The 24,497-nt window shown below is 42.9% G+C and overlaps 1 protein-coding gene across 5 annotated transcripts in view; it reads right to left on the bottom strand.

The window, feature by feature from the left end:
- Positions 1-1,163: 1,163 nt before the first annotated feature.
- Positions 1,164-24,497, bottom strand: part of chd2 (chromodomain helicase DNA binding protein 2) — a 34,080-nt gene continuing 10,746 nt past the window's right edge. For 2 of the 5 annotated variants that reach the window (XM_015343539.2, XM_015343542.2), the window contains 34 exons: positions 23,631-23,786; positions 22,885-23,031; positions 22,546-22,682; positions 21,920-22,145; positions 20,619-20,719; positions 20,155-20,202; positions 19,414-19,595; positions 18,705-18,829; positions 17,947-18,163; positions 17,621-17,710; positions 17,205-17,395; positions 16,629-16,817; positions 16,351-16,510; positions 16,073-16,225; positions 15,218-15,289; positions 14,371-14,520; positions 14,069-14,217; positions 13,450-13,546; positions 13,155-13,247; positions 12,556-12,726; positions 11,368-11,537; positions 11,207-11,248; positions 10,846-10,985; positions 10,201-10,339; positions 9,520-9,670; positions 9,056-9,178; positions 7,658-7,780; positions 7,306-7,446; positions 7,005-7,121; positions 6,484-6,662; positions 5,736-5,835; positions 5,359-5,563; positions 4,579-4,828; positions 1,164-3,848 (listed from right to left, as the gene is read on the bottom strand). In XM_015343539.2, coding sequence (XP_015199025.2) covers positions 3,545-3,848; positions 4,579-4,828; positions 5,359-5,563; positions 5,736-5,835; positions 6,484-6,662; positions 7,005-7,121; positions 7,306-7,446; positions 7,658-7,780; positions 9,056-9,178; positions 9,520-9,670; positions 10,201-10,339; positions 10,846-10,985; positions 11,207-11,248; positions 11,368-11,537; positions 12,556-12,726; positions 13,155-13,247; positions 13,450-13,546; positions 14,069-14,217; positions 14,371-14,520; positions 15,218-15,289; positions 16,073-16,225; positions 16,351-16,510; positions 16,629-16,817; positions 17,205-17,395; positions 17,621-17,710; positions 17,947-18,163; positions 18,705-18,829; positions 19,414-19,595; positions 20,155-20,202; positions 20,619-20,719; positions 21,920-22,145; positions 22,546-22,682; positions 22,885-23,031; positions 23,631-23,786 — 5,038 coding nt within the window. In that variant the 3' untranslated portion in view covers positions 1,164-3,544. The remainder of the gene's footprint in view (positions 3,849-4,578; positions 4,829-5,358; positions 5,564-5,735; positions 5,836-6,483; positions 6,663-7,004; positions 7,122-7,305; positions 7,447-7,657; positions 7,781-9,055; positions 9,179-9,519; positions 9,671-10,200; positions 10,340-10,845; positions 10,986-11,206; positions 11,249-11,367; positions 11,538-12,555; positions 12,727-13,154; positions 13,248-13,449; positions 13,547-14,068; positions 14,218-14,370; positions 14,521-15,217; positions 15,290-16,072; positions 16,226-16,350; positions 16,511-16,628; positions 16,818-17,204; positions 17,396-17,620; positions 17,711-17,946; positions 18,164-18,704; positions 18,830-19,413; positions 19,596-20,154; positions 20,203-20,618; positions 20,720-21,919; positions 22,146-22,545; positions 22,683-22,884; positions 23,032-23,630; positions 23,787-24,497) is intronic. The other 3 variants (XM_015343543.2, XM_015343544.2, XM_015343541.2) reach the window with 2 other exon arrangements.

Raw genomic sequence — 24,497 nt, 5'->3', positions numbered from 1 at the left:
TAAAGCGATTTGAGAGGAGTGTCCAAAAAGGCGCCATATAAGTGAAAGCAACTATTATTATTATTAATGGTCTGAAAGCTTGGTATTATTTAAAGGAAAACATCAATGATGCGTTGTAGTGCCCTCTAGCGGACGAAGGGAAGGACGCGCACAGCGATCTTGAAAAGAAAAGTGGTCAAGAACCTCACTTCCGTGTCACTCGCGTGAACAGTCCCGTCTTCCAGGCCTTCTTTTCCAGAGACGGGCCACTCCAATGAATGAGGTACATGTTCAGCTAAGAGAACTATGATTCTCGAGTGCTAAAGAGCAAATGGACTTGGATCCTAAAATAACTCTATACTACCTCATCACCATGAACGACTGATCATGTTGATAGTTTTTCACATTTTTTAAAACACTTCTGTATTTGATAGCTATCCACAAAACCAGGAATGGAAACCTCCGATAAAATCCACTTCTCATCAGGTACATTTGTTAAATGAAATCATTTAGAGATCAAGAGCTTAAGTGTTTTTCACCCCCCAAGGAACAGAGCTCTCTTAGTCTGTCTGATCTACAGGCCACTGATGACTTATAAGCCTGGTTACTACAGTCTAAGTATTATAGGTAGGCATTAAGGTCAATGTGACAACATTTTCCTTTGAATTACAAGATACACATCATGTATTCCCATGCAGGGCCCTATATTCCATCTACAGGAGTGATGTATACCAGTGTCTTCAGGGGAACAGGTGAAGACAGTTCAGCCAGATCCCCTCCTGAAACTCAGAAAACACCCCCAGCTCACCCTGCGTCCTGCCTGCCACAAATCCACTGCACATCTCGCAATCAAAGGACATTCCTGAATACTTTTAAACACATTTTCTTTTATAGTGTTAAAATAAAAAAAAATATATAGTGGTTCTTTCCTCAAGGTATTTCTTCATCTAAACCTCTGCCATTAAACAGAAATGTAAGGCAAAATAAGCAGTCTTGGAGATTTAACAGAAAATGTACTAATTAAACTAAAAATGTTTGTGAATTAACATTCATTAGAAAATCATACAAACACAATTTGCTGCCTTTAAACAGTTGACAAGAATGCAAAAAATACACACTTGCAGTAACACATCTTTAGAAAACAAAATCCCAAGAACTCTTTTTAATAAATCAAAGGACAATGATTTACAATGTAGGAAAATTTAATACATATAGGACTATAAACAACATATTTACAGCAAAACTCACTTGAACAGTGGCCTTTTCACAAATATAAATTATTTTATCTTCTTCAAAGATATTTTAAAGAATAATACACATCTGTGTAATTCTGGAAAAGAAAAAAATAAGAAAGAAGGATCTATTGGCAAAGACTTGTTTTCATTTCCTACAATAGGATTTTCCCATGATCTTCTGCCGAGAAGATGTAGTATGCTGATTCTTCTGTGCAAATGCAAGAGTTTTTACCAGGTCTGGGAAGAGCTATCCTGTAGAATTCATGTTCAAGACTCTCCATTCCTAAATCTTTGGAAAACTGCAGAAACAAGGTGGTATCTACAAGGTTTTGCTTAATCCTTTGAAGTTTGTCACATAGCCGTTGTCGAAAATGTTTCCATATGAATGAAAATGTTACCACGACTATACATATTGTATCATTTCTGTATTGTGACTATATGATTAGAACACACTAAAGACAATATACCACAGGATATAAGGCACAGCTGGAAAAGCACACTACAACTTCAAACACGCAACACATAACCTGGTCAGGGCTGTATGTAATATGGCACTTCAATTTACTTAAGGTTAGCAATTGCCTATTCCTTTTACCTCAACTTCAGAACAACTTTTCCTATCTGTGCTTCATCCAAGCTTTGACCAGGTTGTTTGATTTTCAATACTGAAAAATGCAGCCAGCACAAACAAAATGGCAATCTTGTTACTTTTTCTTGGAAGATCAAATGTTTTTTTTAATAGCATTACGATTAAGTTCTGTAAATCTCAAAATATCCCTCACCTTGAGGATGATTTTAAATTCTAATGCTTTGTGAGTTGATACTTTACAGAAATACCTGCAATAGTTAAATTACAACCATGTTACATACCAATGTAACAAACACTGTGCTCACTCGTGTGAGAGGAACTGAACAAAGTACCTTGGTTCTTTTGACCACGGTATGCAAAGATATCATAATGGCTCATCTTTTACATACCTGAGAAATTAACTGGGTATAAAAACAGCTTATCAGTAGAATGCAGAAGAGCATTGTCTGTTATTTTATAATAAATGCGCTCTTGTGAGTGTATATATAATATATACACCAAACATTATAGTGCGAGATCTTTTTTTAAAAAAATATTGTAACTGGTCCTGAAATAAGTTCTCTTCAGATTTATAGTGTCTATTACTTTCTGGTAACTGGTCTGCGTTAACCACAAATACTGGTTAGTTAGTATATGCTTGTTAAACTTAACGTTCATTAACAAGCTTGGGCTTACAACATTGAATTTCTAAATTGATCAGAATGAAGAAATAGTAGCTTAATAACAAGAAAGTGCAGAAAATGCGTAAGAGTTCTGAGGTCAGCCATAGGAAAAAGTCACTTTCCAGAGGATGGAAAGTAACTCAGATAATTAAATAAAAAGAAAATGATTTTTTTTTTCTTGAAATAAAGGACAGAGGCAGTGCATATTACAACTTTTGTCGATCAATATTTTTCCTCACTAGTCTATAAATAAGGTGCATATCGTAAACAGTATGTATGAAATGAAAAACACTGCATCTGCCTTTAGCAAAACACATACTTATACATTCTGTATACGTACTTCTTCAACACATCCTTAAATCAAACTGTAACGAGTTCCCAATCTTTTCCTTCCCCATTCAGCTGACCTCAACATTACAAACACCTATACTGGAAGGCTGGACAAACAATTTGGTGCCTCCAAGCCTGATCATTTACATAACATGTATGGAAAAGAAACACAAGAAAACAGCTCTAGGAAACCTGTTAACTGTATAAGAAAGACAGCAGTGACGTCCAACCTAACGCCATCTAAAAGTCGAGAGCCAAGAGCTTGAGGCACTTTCATATTCTGCACCCAGCCCACGAATAAAGGCAAATCCACCATCTCCCGAACAGTCCATGGGCCTAACCACACGTTGCCATCCTTCTTGGTCTTAGCAAATACACAGAGCTTGCGTCTTTAAGATGTTCCTGACCATGGTAAGAGTTTTTGATCTGCTGCGCAGTAAGCAGCACAAGCCAGTGACTGAACCCAGGCACAGGCTGTTTAAACATCCCCCTCTTAAGCTTCGTCTGTGCCCGTCACGTACCCAGTTACTGTTATCTGAAAGCGTTGAAAACTTAAGGGGGGGTGTTTGCTGGTAAAGAACAATGGTTGTGTCTGTCTCTCAGGTCAGCAAAGGAAGCTGACCGCTCCACAGCAAAGGAAAGTCTGATTTGAAAGTCAAACCGTGACTGGCATTAAACTTAGCAGCATGTATCTTTCCCTCCATTATGCTGTTTCAGTTCCTTAAGTTTAGTCAATCCCGCAGCCCTCTTTATGTCTTTCTGGCATTCCAGCTGAAATCAGGGGTGTTTTTCTGGTCTCCGGTCCTTTCGGGCGGCGAGCGCGAGTCGTGTGGAGATTTCTGGGACGGAGGGGAGCGGGGGTCCATCAGGGCGGAGGTGATGTGAGGAGGCTTGTCAGGGTGGAAGGGGCGGTAGTGGTCGGGCACCCCGGCACCGTGATTGCCCTGAGCCCTGTGGTCAGGCATCCTTCTGAAGTCCTGCGGGTGGCCACCGGCCTGGTGGTAGTTCTGGGGCCGAAATTCATCCGAGCGCCTTCGCTTTGGGTCAGGATGCCTGCAACAAAACAGCCCTGCAGTTACAGCTCCCTTTTCCAAGCAAATCTACTTTTGCACTGTCAGAGCCACTACCATGACATGGACTCAGCCAGTTCCAGAGAGATACAGACTCCGAATTTCAAGGCGGCAACAACCGGGCAAAATGTTCTCTTTTTCCATCTGTCTGACCTGCCCTTGCAAGAGTTCACAAGCAACTCGGTAGAACCCCCAAGATCCCAAATAATCACAAGAACAAAGACCGATTACAAATTTGGAAAAGTTACAGCCGTCCTTCACAAATTTTTGCACCTGAGCATTTCAGTAATACACATTACCATGAAAAGCTTTAACAACGACATAGACATGAAAAATACAGAATAAATCGGCAAACACAGAACAGACCCAGCTGCCTAACCTTACCGTTTTTGACATTTCCGTGTACAAAAAGGTGTCGTTTTTGTACAGACGTGCATGACTGTCAATATGGAAAGCCTTCTGCCCAGCTGTTTTTAAGTGAGATTGGTCTTCACTCCCAAGACAGGAGGACCACAGATTTAAATATCCCTCACAAATACTTGACAAAAGCAACAGGCTTGTTGAGCCCAGGCAGGCTGGTCTGCTCGTGCTCCGCAGAGCTCAGGACACATCGCAGAATGACAGCAGCAACCAAGGACTACTGACGATCAGCTCCTATCATTACACAGGAAAAAATAAACCTTTTAAAAATGGCTGCTCCACCGCTCACTCACCTGTCATAATAGTCCCGGTGCCCCCTGTGGTCGCGGTCGTTGCCATACTGCTCGTACGGCCGCTTGCGAGGGGAGCCCCCCATGCGGTAGCTGCCGGAGCTCCTGTAGGGGTCCCCGTGAGGGCGCCGGTCCCCATAGTGGTGATCCTTGTAGCGATGCTGGTCGTAGGGGTGATGCCGGTCGCCCGACCACGACGGGTTGCTGTTTCCAGGGTAGCTGTACTTCCGATCTCGCTGCCAGTCTCCCCGGTCTGTTGAACAAAACCAAGATCTGACTGCCAGCGTTCCAGCTGCTTTGGAACCAGAGGAGAATCCCTGCTCCTGCCATTTCTAGTCACGTGCAACCATTCCGGATAACAGAGTGCGTTACTCTTCTCCAGATGAGGCAGGCGATGTCCCGACTACATCAGCTCACGGGGCCAGAGCTTACCCTGAGAGCGGACCCCCCTTGCCGGACAGGATGCTGGTCCGTCATAGTGACTCAGCGATGCTGGTCTGCGATCAGACACCAGGTGGGGCAGAGTATTTAGAACCTAAAACCCACCAGTTTCCAGATCAGAGATTTACCCACTTTGCTACGCTGCCCCTGTAACTCTGCAATTCGAGGACCAGTAAACAATTCAGAATCACCACTGTTCAACAAAGGAGAGCTGGTGAAGGATTAACATGAAAGGTGATCATTCTTGGAATGAAGCATACCACAGGCTTGAGATTAAAAACAAACTACAATCCTCTCTCAAATTCAGAGGTTGCAGATGCCCTGTGAGAACGGGCGAATCACCTGCGCTTCCGAAGTGCCTCTTGCTGGGCGGGTTGTAGGGGTCCCGGTGGTGCCCGTGAAGGGGGGGCTGCAGAGACGGGTGGGACAGAGCCAGGTGCTGCTTCTGGGAGGGCTGGGAGCCCATGGAGTCCCGGCTGGAGCTAGAGGGCTCCGGCCTGAAGGGCTTTTTACTGCTCGAGGAGTCTTCCTTTTTCTTCTGCTCCTTCTGATGCAAGCAGAGAGCGGGAAAGGAACAGAGGCAGGAGAGTCAGACCAGGTGGCTTTTCTCCCCTCTCATCGGTTTTAACTATACTTCACGGCATAGATGTGCACGTAAGAAACAGATGGAAACCCAAAAAAAAGAAGAGACTAGCAAATTTGGCTGCATCTTGTCTCACCTCTTCCTCCTGCGATCGTTTCTTCTGCGCCATCTTGTAGAGCTTGTGAAGCTTCCTGGCATCAAACTCAGTGAACTTAGACACAAAAATCCACAGGTTCCTGCAATCCACATCGAGGAGACCCATTAGTGAAGACTGTAAAACTGAGCCTACAATGTCCTGCGATGCAGAGACCTACTGAGTCCTCCTCACTGATTCAGAGAAGTCCAAAAGTGTGCATCTGCAAGCAGAAACTAGACCAAAGACCTCACTGTGGAAGAAAATCCACTCAATGCAATAATACACTAGAATGGGTTGTTAAGACTGCAAATTAGAGAAAGAAGTGACACAGTAAAGATTTGCACACAATAGCAATAGAGCCACAGTGAATGAGAAAAGTGCGGATCATTCAAAGTTACACAATGAAATCCGATGTGCTGTGACTCATGGGACTGTGGAAAATAAAATATGACTCCAATGCCTAAGCAAAACCAGCCATCATTACCTCAGCATTATAAAACAGGGGTAGCCAAACACAGTTCCAAACTACTGAGTACAGGACATGTTTATGGCACTACATTTGGATCATTACTGCTCTTTAATCATTCTGTTTGAGTCACAGTATTGGAGCACAATAAAAGTATTCACTAACAAATTTACAAACCGTAATAGGACACTTTCCATCTAACGCAAGGCTCTATGGTGTATCATGGTTCTCCATCCTCAAAATACCCCTTTTGCTTGTAATAGCAGCTGGATTAAGCCTCACCTCCTCCACGTCTTCACGTGCTCTGGGTCGGTGTAAGCTTTAAGGCATTCTGTGATGCGGTCTCCGATCTTCAGCAGGCAGGTGCGTGTGTGCTGGAGCTGCTCCTGAACAGACAGGCCCTCGTCAGGCTTGTCCAGCTGTTTCAGGGCCTTCTTCACCGGCCGCATTCGCTCCTTACACTGCGAAGAGGCAGGCAGAGGCACAGCGCGTCCTAAATGGTTTGCACTGCGAGTCACCCCGAAACGAGCAGGGAACTAGAAGCTAACCTATGGTAAGAACAATTCAGCTGCAAAGGGCAAGGCTGCTCATGTTTCTCTCATCATCATCTTAAGCCTGTTTGCTGTAAGCGTGCCTCTTAACTCATTTGATCAAACTGCTCCATTTCTCCCTGCGGTAGTAAGAAACAGCCTTAGTGCAGTAGAACTGTCCAGGACGTCCTCTGCATTAGCCATGCAGGTTGCTGTCTTGTGAACCTCCACCCAAGCACTGAGACCATGCTGGCCGAGAGGAGAGGTACTCACAATGCTGAAGGTCTCCTGGTCCAGCTCGTCATCCTCCTCCCCAATGGGCACAGGCTCGTTGCCCGCAGTGATGTGCACAGGCCCCTGAGACTTCTTCCCTTTCACTCCTGACTTGGTCTGAATGAAGGAAATGGGGGGAGGTCACAGAACAATTCACTGCTGGCTGAACGATAACTGAAGGCTGGCAGCAGGAGGTACAACTACCACTTTGTAAATATATTCTTCATTAAGTATGATGATGCACCTGTGTTTGATATGTGCCTATTGACAGCATACAAGAAAAAAATCACCAAAAAACTACCTTTTCTTTTTTCGGCTTCGAGCGTTTTTTGTCTTTGTCCCCATCCTTTTCTTTTTTGGGAGTTCCCTGTTTTTCTTTGTTTTCTTTATTATCTTTCTTCTTCTGCTTCTTCTTTGAAGCGGTCTTTTCAGTGCCATCATCCTAGCAGAATGAAAACGACATCACTACACGCACACAGTACAGGTCAGGTCCCGAAACACGACCCACCGAGAGGCCAGAGGAGAGCTCAACACTGTTTATTCATCTCTGCTGTACAGCTCTAGACTTCCTTCTAACTTTGCGTCCCCAAAGTTATCACTGTCCCCATGAGCCACGCTGAGCTGTAACTCCACCGCTGTCTGCTCTGACGCACCTTGACCTCCCCCTCCTCAGACGGGTTGTCAGAGAGCCGAGGTGAGGAGATTTCATTTCCATGCTCATCTTTGGGGGCCTTGTTCTCCTTCTTCACCCTTGGCTTCCTCTTCTTTACTTTGGCCTGGTGGGAAAAGCATGTTAGCGGCCGTTAGTAACGGTCTAGAGGGGGAAAAAAAACTTTCCATTAGTCTTAGTGCATACAGAAGTTCCTGTTTATGAAATTTGTATTGGTCTAAAAAATAAAAAATATATACAAAACTCCGTAAGACTTTATCTTGTGAGATGCATTCACTCAGGGTCGTTACATCTGAGGCAGAAACCGATTATTGAGTCTTTTACCACGATGGCAGCTAGTCAGGCCTGCTATTGAGATTAACACAGAAAATCTAGTATCAGGAGCGCTGTAACAAACCAGTTCACGCAGCACTAATAATTCTACCCATCGTTTACATGACCTAACTCCCAGCAACACTATAGCCCAGCAGGTTTTATTGGTCTCTTGAAAACACTAACACTTTAATAATATGGAAAAGCTGTTTAACTGTAGTTAAGCGGTTAAATCAGTAACTTTTGGAGCCGGAATGGCAGCGTGGAGACACAGCTGCCCTCCAGGACCAGTACTGAACACCCCTGGTATTCATGAACACCTACGTCATTTCTGCTGGGCTGACAGCTTGACCCTTTCCAAATATAACCTTTTCTATTTTTTTCATCTGGTTCTGTTTATGAGACAAAAAAAGGATTATTCCAAATAAGGTGGAAGAGGTTAGAGCCTGCAAGGTGCAAAGCACAGCAGAAGGCAATTTCGTGCTGAAAAGCAAAAAAAAAACTGAAAATGTTTCAGCTGTAGCTCCTTCCAAGATGTTAGGGATTTTTTTAACTCTTCAGCAGGAATTGATACCAGAAATAATGCTACTTGTTTTACTAACAATTTTAAACAAGTCTTTAATTTTTTTCACCCACTGTATACCTGAAGGAAGTTTAAATGTCAAGTTTATTAATGGAAATTACCCATTATTATTATTATGCTATAGCCTCCTGACGTGTGTTTTTCACTTGAACCCAGCACCCTCACAAGGGGAAGAATGGAAAAGTGCAGACGGACTCCTCTGACCCACCATGTTCGAGCCGCTCGCTGCGCCCTCTCCGCCAGCGCCCAGGGGGCCACAGGGCCCCCCCGTGACAACGAGAGCTGTCCCTACCCTACTCTCGGCCGCAGTGAGCCAGCTGCGCACTGCCACTTGAGAAACCCACAGCTAGTGCCAGGGCCCAGGCTCGAACTCGTGACACCCGAGGCCCGAACCTGCGAAGTCAGAATCGCGGGGCCTCCCAGGGAAGGGAACTGGGGCGGCCCCGCTCGCCAACACCAAATGAGGTCAGAGCAGTCATTCCTCACCTCCTCCCCTGCTTTGGAAGCATCCTTGTTCTCCAGCTCCTTCTTCAGCAGCTTGAGGAGGTAATCGGCCCTTGACTGCAGCTGCTTTCCTTGTGGCTTCTTTTCAGGATCATCTGGAAGAATCTAAACATTGAAAAAGAAACATCATTGAAAAATGTAAGGCCGCCAGTGTAGTTCAGGAAGAAATTCTGATTGCTATACTCTATCTGAAATTCAAACTGTTTTCTAGAACTTAAAAATATGACAGCACGTAGGTGTAATACACTTAATGTATATTAAAAAAAAAATCCATGTACAATACATCTCCTGGACATTTAAGAAAATCAAGCAGATATCCTTGGCACAATTCTTGATTAACTATCGTAACAGAGTCCTTTGACTCCCTTAATTATCTTCCATTACTTGTTAGCCAATTGGGAATGGCGTAAAAAATAATTTATTTTGTAATGAAAAGCCTCACATACCTTACTGGACAGCTTGAGATCTGGGTCGGTCTTGATGAGATCCCAGTTGCTGTAACCGTGCTCATAAATGCCCAGTAAAAGCTGAGTGTCCTCCTCCACACCCCACTCCACATCAAAGTGGGACGCCTTGACACGACACGTCAGCTGAAACCTAGAGCAGGAACAATCCCAGTGCTATCAAAATCCCCAAACGCACTGAATTGAACCAGATCAAGACCGGCAGCAATGCAAAATCCTTGCAAATAGAGGAGACACTGAAACATGAGGAAAATCATGGACAGAAAGCAGGAGACTGTGGTTGGTGCTCTAGCTGACTCTGCGAGATTCTTTAAGAAACAGGTTGATGGAAGGCCTGGATCATTATGCCACTAGTAACCAAACAAACAAGATAGGTCAAAGGTTTTCTTCTTGTGTCCTTGTGTACCCTAGCCTCATATCCTGCAGGTACACTCCCAAAACCTATTTTCTATTCACTTCTATTCAGTTACCAGTGGTAAAAGATGTGGGAAAGCAAAGATTAAAGACTGCAATATTCTTTCTCGAATGCCATGAAGTTTAAAAAACCTACCACCAAGATGAACCAACACATTTTCTGTAAATTATGGGTCACCAACAGGTCGTCAGAGATTCTTCAGAAAGATTACAATGGAATTAATCTTAAATGAAAGATGAATGTCTTACTTTTTCCTTTCCTCGGGTTCAGCAGGTATGGCTTTGTGCAATGGCTCAAACTCCTCCTCATGCTGAATGATGGATTTGGCATTGACCTGGACTCCTGAAATTTTAATGGTAATACCCCTCCGCTTCCCTGGGCCTTTAGCTACGGAAAGATGGAAATACATGCTTATACCGCAGTTAAAATATAATGTGAAGTCAAAAGAGGATGAAAAATCTTTAGACGTTAATCTGTTCCAAAGAAAGACATTTAAAAAACTAGAATGATAGTTATGTACATTTAAAAAAATATCTTCAGTCAGGAAAGCCTGGTAAATGATCAAAATATTCTTCGGTACTGTATATTCCAAAGCTAATAACCTAGTAACTAATCTTAAATTGGCTCAAAAGTACAGCAGCAGTGTTAGCCCTGGGATTTGAACCCAAAATCAGTTATGAGTCCAGAATCCTGACCATTACTCCACACTGCTCTCTACAGGTGAGTAGTCCTGGCCTACCTGAGAGGAAGTGCTGCCTCCTTAAGTGAAGCACCTTGATAGAAGGTTTGACAACACTGGCCAACGCAGAACACAGAAGGCTTCAGATTGCTTTAACCCTGGAAAGCGAGATGTGATTTGATGACAAGGGTTCATTAGTCAGACTGGCTCTTACCCTCGCTAGGGTTTTCCTTCAGCTGCTCTTCGTGCTCCTGTACAGCTGCTGCACAGCTGTTATGAATAAGCTCCCCCAAACGCTTCAGGTCAGCAATAGACTTGTCCACCAACTCAGCATCACGAGCAATGGCCTCCAGTCTAGAAAGAGAGTCACTTGAATTAGACACAAACAAAGGCTAAAATGTAATAATGGCAAAATTGTATTTCCCATTAGGATTTAAATGTACATGTTAATTAAAACAGAATTCCATGCTGAACTGGGCCTACTACTCTAAATGTCAAAGCAAAGCCAGACGTAATGACATTCTAGCTGTTAAATTACCCAGAAAAAAATAGCTTTGTGCATTTCCCATACTCGCCTTTCAAGAGGAGCTCCGAATTTCTTGTAAGCCTTGATGAACCTGACAAAGAAAAAGCAAAAGTAAAACACTCCTTCTTCATTTACTTCTATCTCGATCTTTACTCCGCCCTGCTGTCGTTCAGCGAGCGTTGCGAAAGAAGCGAGGCGCGCGGCCCGCACCTGCGGATCTCGGTGTCCGTGAACCCCTCCACGTTGTTCTTCCGGGCGCGGGGTCTGCCCCTCCTCTTCGGCCGTTTGTCATCGTCGCTGTCGTCCGTTTCGCTCTCTGATCCAGAAGACCTTTGTTTCAGCTTGGTACCGATGTCAGAATCGCTGTCGTTCGCTTGAGCCTAAAACAAATCACAGCAGTGGGCAAGTTTAATGATGATAAATGTACGACTTTTAAACTCCTTCCCAGGCACAGGGTGAAGTAATCAAGCACACTAAGAGCCTCACCGTCATGTGATGATAAACAACAGTCTGAGAAGACGAGACCCATACTTGTCCTATGTGTCACATGAAACTTTAAAAAAAATTAGAGGTAACTGTCACAGCCCGTCTTCATTAACATACTTGTAATTTAGAGAATTATTGTGTATGCTTCCTTTTAATACTACTACTGGCATGAGTTAGGTAGGTACTGTTGGAGAAATGTTTCTGCTTCCCTTTAAAAGACAGTCAGGAGTCTGTCTCAGAAGTTAAAAGAACTATTTATTTCACGTGCATGGGAGAGAAACACACAGAGATGCTCGGGGCATTTTTCTCAAAGCGATTAAACAGTCCTTAAATAATTTTCTGTTATCTCTGCTGATCAGACTGGCAGCAGGATCCAGGATCACGCTCATCTTCCCCTTCCCTATTTGCCAGAGATAACTTCTTTTAACACAACTGGTTACTCGTACACGTGTTCCAATATAACAGTATATAATTACATAGCAGCCCTTGAGTCCAGCATTCTTCCACTCCAGTTCAAACCAGTTCTGTATGTCCACCTTTTAAAATACTTTATACAAAATTTACAAAGACCCTCCCAGCAGTACCTAAGCAGTGGTTATGGCTCTAGAGGCATTGCTGAAAGACTATGTGTTCAGCACCCCATAACACTTCTGTAGTGCCCTTCAGCAAACTACTGACTGCTTTAATCCACCAGCTGAAGGCTAACCTGCAATGGACTAGCAACCCAGCTGGGTTCGAGGGTTAGTGTTTGACTCCCTCTTCACTTAAGGCCACAGAAACTCCCATAAACTCTGGCTGTCCAAGCCATTAGGACTGTAAGGGCCTAGCCTTAAGCCCCGGCTGGCAATGCCATCTGTGTGGAATCCTACTGACCACAGTCAGCAGCAGCAGCACCTGGCACTTCCTGCTCACCTTCTTGGTGGAGCTCCGGCTCCTGGGCAGCATGTACATGTCTATTTCCTTCTGCTTCTGCTCCTCCTCCATCTTGCGCCTCTGGTCCTCGGGGATGATGTCGTCCCAGTCTGTGGAGGGCTTCTCCTCCAGCTCAGGGGCCGTCTCTTCCATTGTGGAAAAATTGGCCACCTGAGGAAAAGATGGCAGACCAGGGCCAAGTTAACAAAAAAGAAAAACAGAGCTTTAACAACCAGAGCTTTGCAATTTTTAATCTAGCAACTACATTAAACAAGCAGAGGTTAAATCCACACAGAAAAGAAAAAAGAAGAAACAATGCTTCAGCTCTTGAGTCTTCTTCAGGTGTCAGAAAAATTTAATTTAATACCTCTAAAATATGCCACACCATAATCTTTATTAAGCTTTATACTGTGGTTGAGATTTAATTGGAAATTCGAAAGAAAATTAGCTTAGCCTTAAAACACTGATGCAAAATTAACATTCTCAAACAGTATAGTATAACGCAGCTACGCAGCCGATTTCCATGAATCGTGCCTGGTTATGATTTGTCGGGAAAAATCTACTGCACAGAAGCTTATCCACCTTATTTTCTTTAATACCTTAAACTGTGAGAGCAGCTCATCTGTGGCATTCACTGCTTGGTCACTCTCTCTGGTCTCAGCCAAGCGCAAGATCTCCTCTATGTCCATTTCCTGAAAGTCAGATTGTTAAGAACTGTTCAGAAATTTAAAAATAATAATAATAATAATAATAATAATAATACACATTTCAATACTAGCTGATCGGTTAAAACCCATAGTGGCACGTAGCACCCAAATTTCTTGTGTGGCCTTCAGTAAGCCTCCATACGTGGTTTAGCATGGTGGTTGTAGTAGCATATAGAGACAAACCCACCTGTGGCTCAGACTCTTCCCCCTCTGGCTCCTTGAAAAGATCCTGTGCTCCAAATTTCAAAATGGCATTCAGCTCTTCCTTGTTAAATGGATTTGAACTGTAAAATGAAGACATGACAAACCTTTAGATTTTCTGGAATTTCAGATCATAAAAACAGTTCCAACTGATAGTTAGGAAGTCCATTAAGATAACAGTTTTCAACCAAGGTCCTGTGTCATCTCTTTCACTTTGGCATAGCTCACTTTCTCAGACTAATTTTATTTTTTAATTATTCTATCCACTTGATTTTACCTTGCTAAAACTGGTTTCATGCCCTCAGTCCTTGGCTTTAATGATACCAGATCTAACCACTGCCAAGAAATTTAGAAAACACAACCAGATCTCTCCCCATACTTGCTTCTTAGCCTGCTGCTTCCTATAGCTGTCTGAACTGCTCTCACACCTCTGGACACATTAGGTCACATCAGGCAAACAATGAATGCAGCTGAGACAGAGGTGGGACTGCTGTTTCATCGCTCATCCCCAGAATAAGACACCCAAGCAACATTTATTTACAAAAGTAGGAGTCAAGCTTTTGACAGCAACGAATATAAACTATACAGATGGATCCTTCTCTTACTTTGAATTTCCCGAGTTGTTGTCCAACACCGTGCGTCCAGTAGTGTCCATTCTTTGGATGACCAGATGGTCTAAAACCATCTTTTTCTTGGCTCTTTCAATGATGTCTTCCTCTACTGTCCCCTTCGTTACCAGCCGATAAATATTTACCTAGAAATAGATACAGTTCTGAGCATTCGCATCTCCTTCAGTACCGACCAGGGGGCAACAGCACCTGGTGAAGCTGGGCTGCAGCAGCCACACACAGCTGTGTGCAATGGGAATCACCCGGCAAAGTGGAAGGGAAAGGAAGCCAGGCGGTACCTGTTTCTTCTGGCCGATCCTGTGCGCCCGGGCCTGAGCCTGCAGGTCGTTCTGGGGGTTCCAGTCAGAGTCAAAGATGACCACGGTGTCAGCAGAGGCCAGGTTAATGCCCAGGCCACCAGCTCGAGTGGACAACAGGAAGCAGAAGTCCTGTGGAAGAAGGGGGAGTCTGCTAATTCCATACCGCAAGTTTATTATCTAAGACACTGATTCAATCCACCTTTCAAAACTGAATTACAAACGGCACACTTTCCCTAACACTGCATTCTTCCTATCGACCGAGCATCTCCTCTGAGTGAATTAAATATTCTGTGGCATGCTCTTGAGCGCTGAATAAAAGAGACTCTGCCTTATGGATTCACTCTTTATAATCTGCGATACCTTGCACTTAAAATGTTGGTTTCTCTTTCATATATTTCATATCTGTTCATATGAACCTTCACAAACCTTATGCAATAATGAAAATGTTTACATTTATTTTGTACATTAATTCTTAAGATAATGTTGTATCACGTTATTAATTAGAAATATTAGAAATATGTGATTGTCAAAATGAATTTACATAACCATATATATTAAGCGTTGTTCTGAGTTGACCCTACTCTTCATTTAATGCACAATTTGTATTAGCTGAGGATTTCTAATGGCATGTTTACATTAGCCTTGCATTACAGCATTCAAGGCAATGTACACCCTGAAAAGAAATTTAATATTTACATTTTACAGTGCCTTTTTTTCTTGCATTTAGTAAATCACGTCTTGTCTGCCCAGAGTAGTTATAAAATGCAAGTCACTGTAACCCCTCTTAGACAGCTGAAAGATCTACCCCAGCAAACTGCATACATACCTCCGAGCCTTCAGCATTAAAGTGATCAAGTGCTTGTTTTCGGATTTCTCCTTTTATCGACCCATCTAGGCGCTGAAACAAAACAAGCCAGGATTCGTACTCACTTCTCTGCTTCCTTACATTGAACCTGTGGCAGCTTTTCTGTTTTTAAATCACCTGCTAATGCACAAAACAATACATCTCTAAACTTCTGTTTAACATATACCCCCTGAAAGCTTTTTTTTTTATACTGGCTAATTATTTTCAAAGCTTTTGCAACAACAAGTTCCTAACTCCTGCTATTCAATTTTCTGAAATAACAAGCTGCAGTCTTCTAGTACCCAGCCAGTTCCTATTAAAAATAACCTCAGAGTAAAAATAACCACAGAGACTATCACTCTAACTCCAACAAGCATGCTTGTACAGCAACCAACTCTGACATGTGATAGCTTTGGTACTTCAGGGAACATCTGAAGAATTGATCTAATAGAAATTACATGACAAATCTACTGCTGCTTTGAAAATATCCATGTCCTGCTTCTAACGAAGTGAAACGTACATACATACATTATATGACAATAAAATAGTTTATATATATATAGAAACACCAAAGTCCTGAAAGGAAATGATTTCCATAACACGCTGCAAAAAACATTTATCCACCTAACTTGAAGCTTGATACTAAATGACCTAGCTCCAGACATATCTAACTGTTATAATAAAGAAATTGATTTCTAAAATACCCAAAACAAGCACACCACTTTTAAGTCTCGTGTGCATTCACTGATCATCTTGTCCCCAAGCCTCCCTTCCTGAAGGTGTCTGATCCCCATCCTCTCACAACGCCTGCCCCCTGGGGACAGGAACTCTTCGTACCTGGAAGGGGTAGTGCTTGATGGCCAGGTACTCTGCCAAGATGTCCAGCATCCGAACCATCTGGGAGAAGATGAGGACGCGGTTGCCTCTCTCCCGCAGCCTCGTCAGGAGCTTGTCAAGGAGCACCAGCTTCCCGCTGCAGCGGACCAGGCACTGAGCGGCAGAGAGAAACAAACTCGAGGTCAGGGCGATCCGGCTCCAAACTTAGGCACAGGCTATTCAAGATATTAGAAACTCATAGAATCACTAAGGGGAGAAAAAGAAGGCGACAACCCTACCTGCAGACGTTCCTGCTGGGATGTATATTCGTCTTCCTGCTGCCTGATCAGGTAGCAGTGGTTACAGCACTTCTTCAGCTCCATGACGATGTTCAGGAAACCCGACGTGCTGCCCCTCGCGCCTTTGGAGAGAGCCCTGTAATTCCTGGTCAGGATCCACCTGTCAAAGCCAATGACACACAGGAAGGGTGGGGGGGGGTAAAAAGATCATTAACTCCACGTAGCATTATGGGCAGTGGCAGGCATGAAAACCACTCTTCGGCCAGAGCAAGCCATACTTGTAATACTGCTTCTGCTGGGCTGACATCTCCACCCTCAGGATCTGCTCCACCTTCGCCGGTAAGGACTTCTCCACGTCCTTCTTGACCCGGCGCAAGAGGAAAGGCTCCAGGACTTTGTGGAGACTCTGGTAGCCATTATCCCTCCCTTTTCCATGCTCATCCTCAAAGTCCTCCCACGAATCAAACCTGGCAGCAAAACAAGAAAAAATCAGCTGGGGAAAACCTCGAGCTTGCCATCCTGACCCATCTCCTAACCGAGTTTCTGAGCGATCCATTCTTTCAGGACAGAAGCCTGTTTAAGTTTACAGAGCACTGAGTTTCCATTTCCAGCTGAAATCCTGTAAATCCTTGTGAAACGCAAAGAAAAGTAACCTTGAAGGGAGTTTCAGAAAAAAACACTTTGCCTCAATAGGATGTTTTATTTCTGAAAACACCAGCTTTCAGTTGACATTATATCCTAAGCTTTTACCTCACCTCTTCCCAGACTTCTCTTCATTTCTTATTTAAGGAACTGGGCTCCGGTTTCTCACTTGCAAACTCAGAAACAGGCTCCATCAGCTAATGAAGACTTACTTTTCAGGCATGAGAAAGTGCAGCAGTGACCAGAGCTCCTTTAACGAGTTCTGCAGCGGCGTCCCTGTGATGAGAAGCCGATGGTTGGACCGGAAGTCGATCAAGGTTTTGTACAGCAGGGAGTCGTCATTCTTCAGTCTGTGGGCTTCATCAACTCCCAGGAAGGCCCAGTTTATGCTACCCAGCACAGCCTGCGGAGGAATACCACCAGGTCTGTTTTCTTCACATAGTTAACCTCTCAATGGAAATTTAAAGTTGTTTTGTGGGATGGTTTACACTGTCCCTTCTATATCATAGCAGGCTGAAAAATACACAGGAATTCACCAAAAGCTGTGGGAAAAGAGCACCACAGACTGTGCCAGGCAGCACTGCGCTTAGCTGATTTCAGTGGCAATCTACCAGGTGTTGTGACATACCTTGTCCTTCAGTAGAATTTCATACGTGGTTAAAAGTGCATTGAACCTCAGTCTCTTTGTCTGCGGGTGTATCCATTCATAGTCACGGATCTGAATAGAAAAAAATCAACAAGAGATATATAGAGATATATAAAGAAACCTTTTACCTGTTTATGCCTACCAAAAGGGTGCAGTAAATTCTTAGGCATGGCTGAGATATATATCAAGTCTAAGTCACACTGTCACCAGTGAGGCCAGAAAATATTGGCTGTGTTCTAAAACAGAAACGAAAACAGCAGTAGACTGCAGCCGGCGTACTGGAAGAACAAGCCCAGGCAGAGTCGTACCGTTTTCCTGCTCATGACATCCCCGAGGTACACCACTACATTCATGTCCGGCGCCCAGATGTCAAACTCCCTCTGCCAGGAGGTCAGGGTGGACAGAGGCACCACCAGCAGGAAGGGACCATACAGCTGGTGCTGGTGGAACAGGTAGGACAGGAAGGAGATGGTCTGAATCGTTTTCCCCAGCCCCATCTCATCAGCCAGGATCACACTGTTGCACCTGGAAATCAGAGAAAAAATCATATCGTGGTCCGAGCCCTTTCAGATTAGATTAAATGTTTTAGTTCCTCTCAGGCATGCGACTGTGTCCTTACACAATTACTGATACTTGCAACAATCTTTTACCCAGACGTGAATCTAGGCAATCAAAGAAAATGGTGAAAAAAAACATTTAAAACAAAGCCTCTAAAACAACACAAAAATGAGGAAAACAGTCAAAATATATCATGTGTGCATTTATCAGATTTCTTTACACAAGGCAGGGATTACAAGTGTAATGTACAATGCTTCACAAAAAGAATACAGAGTGAAAGCAACATAACGCAAGGCACTGAAAAGCAAACACAGCTGCCCCTCTTTATTCTGTGCCCTGGAATGTACAGCATTAAGCCTTACTTCATAAAGCCTGTTTAACACCAGAAGGGCCCACTGACAGCTTATAGGGTATCAGCAAAAGACTGTGACAATGCTCTCACGTTTACAAAGCAATCTGAGGAGCCATGATAGTAAGCAAACTTAAAACTTATTGGTTTTTTTTTTACCTGCACCACGAGTGAGCCAGCCAGTTCAACCCATCTAACTGGTAATCTCTAAGCTCCAGGTTCTCTCCTCCGATGTAGGATGGCTGCTTCTTCAATGTAACAAACCGTGGCCTCTGTTTCAACACCTGGATTAGAAATGTAAACCCTTTGTATTAACTGCATATAGTGGGATGGTATTATGCATGGAAGTTACATAATAAGGATGATGTTTTGCAAAGGTAGTGTTGAAGGAAGATAAAAATATTATATAGCAAGTTCAGATAATTTTTCCTCCATCTAGTGAGCAAAACATAAGACAAGGCCACTTTGGCTTGGGCCATCCAATCGAAAAATTCAAAACTCCTTGCTTGATGGTTAGCATATACTGACACAAGGAAGAGAACTCTTGCCAACAAAAGCAACTGGATTGCTATTTGCAACACACAGGTGGCTCTAGAGTTTTCATTTGGTCTGTACCTAGTCTTGCTCTGTCTCTCTCCTGCCCTGGGTTAATCTTTAAACTGCACACAGACTATGATTGGAAATTGTTAGACAATGTGGCAAAAAATGGTCATTAAGCATTCAAGCTTAAATGGATGCCAGTGTACTGGAATACCAGCACGCCATTATGGACATGACACCAACCCTAGTAATTCAGTGACTGGGATTGGATATAACAAGTCTGAAAAGCAACCAACCTTAAACTATATATTCAGGACCTTTCACTCACTTTGCAGTCTTTAGAAGGGATAGTTTTGCAGCTGTTCCTGCTGTTAAAGCTGTCTATACAATGCTGGAACTTTTTTCCAATAAGGGCTCCATCTTCCCAGCTACACTCCACATAAGGAAGCCCCATCCATTTGCACAGGTACTCTGGCTCATTGGAGGAGGAGGAGGTCTTGTGGCTGTGGGCTGTGAAAAAATCATTTTCCGTTCAGAAAAGGAAGTGCAACTTTTTTGCTGCAAAAAGCTGCTGTCAGTAAACAAACAGTATTTCCAATACCTAAGGTTTTATGCCTTTTTAAGAACTAAAAAAATGTAACTGTCCGCTTTGTTTTCAGCCTTTTAGACCATTTAGGAAATAGTATTTCACATTACTATGCAAAGCAACAACACACACAGATTTACTTTCTTGAAATATTATACATTTCTTATGTGCTGGACATAGACAGCCGACTACATTCTATACTCCTGCCCTCGCTTCAGGTGCCCCGGCAACTTCACCGATTCGGATGATGCCAGCCGCGACTGGCTGAGGCACCTGACTGTGACAATATGACTATGTAACTTCTGCATGTTAAGCTCATACGAATAAAAAAAAAAGTTAGATGTAATGTATTTCACAACATGCATTATCTTTAACCGAGCACGTGTTATTGTTTAACTGCAGTTCTAATCACAGTCTGTCTTACTCAAGTCTTACATGAACAGATGGGTATCAAAATGTCAACTGATCTGAAAGAGAGCTTACATGGGAAATCTGAGTGGCACTGTGATGATTTCCCAGTCTTCACTGCTGCTTGAGAGAAAAGAAGATAAGAGCTTAACCTTTAAAAAAAAACATAGACATGCACTGCAGTAACATCTCTGAAAGGGACTATTAACTAGCATTAAAAACAGTTTTAAGGTACTTTTCAAAACTTGGAACAGAATTGTAATGTCAAGCTTTTTACAGACAGTTCAGATATTTAACTATAGTGTATTGATAAAAACAACAAATTAAGACGATTGCTTGGCAGGAGCTACCATTGACATGCCTTGCTAATCCAGAAAACTAGACACAAAGGATATGTCTTTAAAACAGTACCCTAAAAGGGCTCTGCTGTTACACACCCCACTATGGGAAGTTCCCGCATGTAAGCAACATGACTAAATAGTGACCTTCTGTAAGGTGCCATACATTATAGACCCCTTCACGCTTCTTCCACCCCTTACCGATTACTCGCTCCACTATTTGGAACTGCTTATTCAAGTCTGTAGTCAGCTCCTGCTGGCAGTTATAATACTCCACATCTTCTGGGCTAGCTTTGGACAACCTGAAAAAGAATCATAATACAAACAGATATCAGGGAGATCTCAGCCACTTCTAATAAAACACAAGGTACTGCGGTAACACATCCAGTGTTTTATGTTAAGGATGTTTGTATGAATAACGAAAAGCAAATCTCCCAAACTGTCAGCCTTCATAGGGGTGAAGGGTGCAGTACGGGCTCTTGTCCAACTCCGTTGTTTTGTCGGTCCAACATAAGTGAGAACAACAAGCAACTGCAAATTAAAGTCTTTCAACAATTAAAGTGGGAACTGCAGACCCAATTCTCAGACGGGTTATTAAATCTCGGTAACTAACTTAATTGTCGGTATTTCAAAATTTTACAAATTCAGAACCAAACACAAAACCGTGAACTTTGTGAAAGCACTGTATAGTTGATATGTTGTCAAAGGTCTGCGAGAATTGTGACATGATGCAGACCTTCCTGCTCACAAGTCACTGTAGTAATGTAATGGGACGTACGAGCGAATAAGTACAGGTTGTGCAGGGGACATTCCACCTTAGAAATGTGCTAATGTGATCTGCAAGCAGAGTTAAGAAGGAACTAGTATTTGTCAGAAGAACTGTATTCTGCAATATATGTACTGGACTAAAACAGATGTAATTTCCAATTCTAATCAGAGGAGGGAACCGTTCTAATAGACTTTTTGCTAAAGCAGAATATCCACCATGTCACAACACACTCTTCTTCTTACCTAAGAGTTTGGCTCTGGAGACTGTTTTCCAAGTCAAATTTTACAGACGCCACTTTTCACTTTGAAGCCATGTCAATGTTTACCATTTTATACTCCTACCCTATTCTATGCCCCTCTGCTCATCTAACATGAACATAATATTTTCCTATAATGAATACAATGTATTCTACTATAAACTGAAAAAGATATTGATGAAATAAGACCCTATAAATAAAAACTCAAAGGGACTATAAACAGTGGTAGTTATCGAAGGAACCATTGCGTGGCTGTAAGTAGTTTCCACTTAAGTATATGCCACCATATACATTTAGGCAAACTGGAATTGTTTAATTTACCATGTTTTCAGATGAAGTCGAATGTGTTTTTAAGTGTTATGAACCCTGGTAGTGCCTATACTTTGCACTTGTCAACCACAATTTCTGACAAGCACAGGCATTTCATTTTTCTGTGTGCACATATGAATGGTCCAAAGACCTACAATAACAACATACCAATAGTTTATTTCTTCATTCTTTTTTTTGAAGTTTTCCAGCTTCTTCAGGCCCTTAACTTTCTGCTGTGTGAGCGAGTCTATGCTCTCCCAGGTGTTGTGGATGTAGGACCAGCCTTTCCACTTAATGAGATACTGAGTTTCGCCCTCATCCTTCTCCAGGTCGAAGTCTGCACATGGATTTCCGTTCGCCTCCACGGCATATACTGTCGTTGAGGCACCCGTGACTGCATGAAGGGGTTAACAGGGGAAAAACATCATCTTACTGAGTTGTTGCACTTTGATGATATCTACACTATTAGAACACATAAGCAGTTGCTTATATCAAATTTACCTTCCTATGACAAAGAAATCATGACCAGGTTTATAGATTCAATATTACATATAGATATCTTTCCTCTTAACCGGGCCTGAGTTCAAAGTGTTTTGCTACTACGGGGGGGAATTATGAGAAAACACTATATTTCGTGCCACTTATCCTTACAAGGTTACCTGCCAGAAAAAAATCATACACCTAACCCTTAATTATATGTTCTAAAAAAATACAACCATACATTCATAAATGGCCTATCAGCCATCAGTACCTTCCAAAATAACCGGGATGCTGTTTGTTACAGGTATCAATACCTCCTTTTTTTCCAGTTCTGACATCCATGACTTTTTCAATGGTCTCGCTGTCATCCGGCTGCTCTTCTGCTCCCTCCCCAGCCATTTCAATCAGGTCATCGGAGTCAGTCTCAAAGTCATCCTCGTCCTCCTTGTAGCTGTGAGAAGAAACATCCTGATGCTGTACTGGGGACCGGGCAGCACAGGGATCACGAGTGACACAAGCTCCTTGAGAAGCATCACATCGTTCCAACATATCTCACAGCACAACTTGATAACGTCCTCTCAGGGTCTACTGCACACCTGGGACGGCGAAGACACAAAGCCCCACAACGGCTCATCAGAAATACTTCTGCCCACCTGACGTTTTTGGCTGCCTGCCGTCGTGTTTGTCTCTTGGGGGTGTCGTCGTCCTCCTCCTCCTCATCTTCATCGGACGACTCCTGTTTCTTTCGTTTCTTGCCCCGCTGGGACTGTTGCTTTTTGGCTGAGGTCCTGGTCTGTGATCTAAAGAAAGAAAGGCGGGCAAAAAAACATTTCCACCCTTCAAGTATTCTGTATGGTTCAGTAATGTCTCATTTTCGGAGTTCTAAATCAAGCAAGACAATACATTATGACCACGTTCTAAACTTCCTGCCTGATAGTAAGTGGCCTTAAGACAGCTTTTAGCTTCTTCTAGTTGTAATTTAGTACTTATATATTGAACCAATGTCCATTGCAGAGTTAAGCCTGCAAACATTTTACGATAAAAGATGAATCAGAAATCTTCTACAGGATATTAATTTAAGTCTTAACAAATGTTAAAAATAGAGAAAACTACTTTATTGCTTACCTTGGGATTCTGCACTGTTTTACAACAATTTTACAACAAATTTTAATACCATAAATACTAACTAAAAAGTGTTTCACAAAGCATCAGGTGTACTGCAAAAAACCAAGGTAATGTTTGAGACCTTTATTGACTACTGTTTATTTTGTGATGGGTGAATTATATCACCTCAGTAGCTCTTGTTTTTGGGAAGGAATGAAACATCCTCTCACGCCTGCTCCTTCAGAGTGTGAAAAGTGCCGAGCTGTCTAAAGGCCAGGCCTCGCTACACCCTTACCTTCTGGCTGGTGGGCGTCTGGATCTAACTTTTTTCTCTTCCTGCTCACTCTCTGAACTGCTGGAATCCACCTCCTCCTCCTCATCATCATCATCATCACCACCATCATCATCATCATCTTCTTCGTCATTAGAGTCATCATCTTTCCAGGTATTTCTTTCAACAAAGAAATACCACAGTTTCACCCCTTTAAAAAAGCCTGATCACTCTAACCTGCCCCTTCCAGGGCACAGTGCAGATGTTTCGGGGTCGTCACCATCACTTGCCCCACACTGTCTCTTTGACTCCAGCATTTATAATGACTCAGATCAGAGGAGGGAAGCTACTCCACTTATCACTCTCAACCGCTTGCTGGACTTGCTTCCTTGACATCTCTTCCTCCTCCTTAACAAGAGAATTCATGCAAACATTCGGAACAAGACGATGTCAGAGACACACAACAGAACTACATCTCTGGCAAAGGCAGAGCTGGAGAGAGCTCTTCTGCACTGTGTTGCCTGTGCCTACGTAAATCAGCCTTTCGACTTTGTGTCGAAGAATCTACAAACTTTCTCTTTCGTGATAAAGCATCTCCTGTTCTCCCACTTGCAATGATGGATCTTCCATACTGCACTTTTATCAGCTGTGTACAAGACGTGAGATATGGCAGTTCAACGTATACATTTATTCTAGAATAAATATGAAGTAACAATGCATATTGCTCCACTTTCTATACAAATATATTACTGTAGGAATTCTTTTAAGAGCTTACAGCTGCAAACCATCCATCAAACTAAAACTAATGGCACCTGACAAGATCCCAACTCTGTGAACTGCCTCATTTATTCTTCAAAGGGAACAACAAAAAATGAAATGTTACTGGATTCA

The sequence above is a fragment of the Lepisosteus oculatus genome, chromosome 5, assembly GCF_040954835.1.
Source record: "Lepisosteus oculatus isolate fLepOcu1 chromosome 5, fLepOcu1.hap2, whole genome shotgun sequence".
NCBI lineage: Eukaryota > Metazoa > Chordata > Actinopteri > Semionotiformes > Lepisosteidae > Lepisosteus > Lepisosteus oculatus.
Note: the sequence above shows the minus strand (reverse complement) of the source record. Positions and strands in the feature narration are given on the sequence as shown.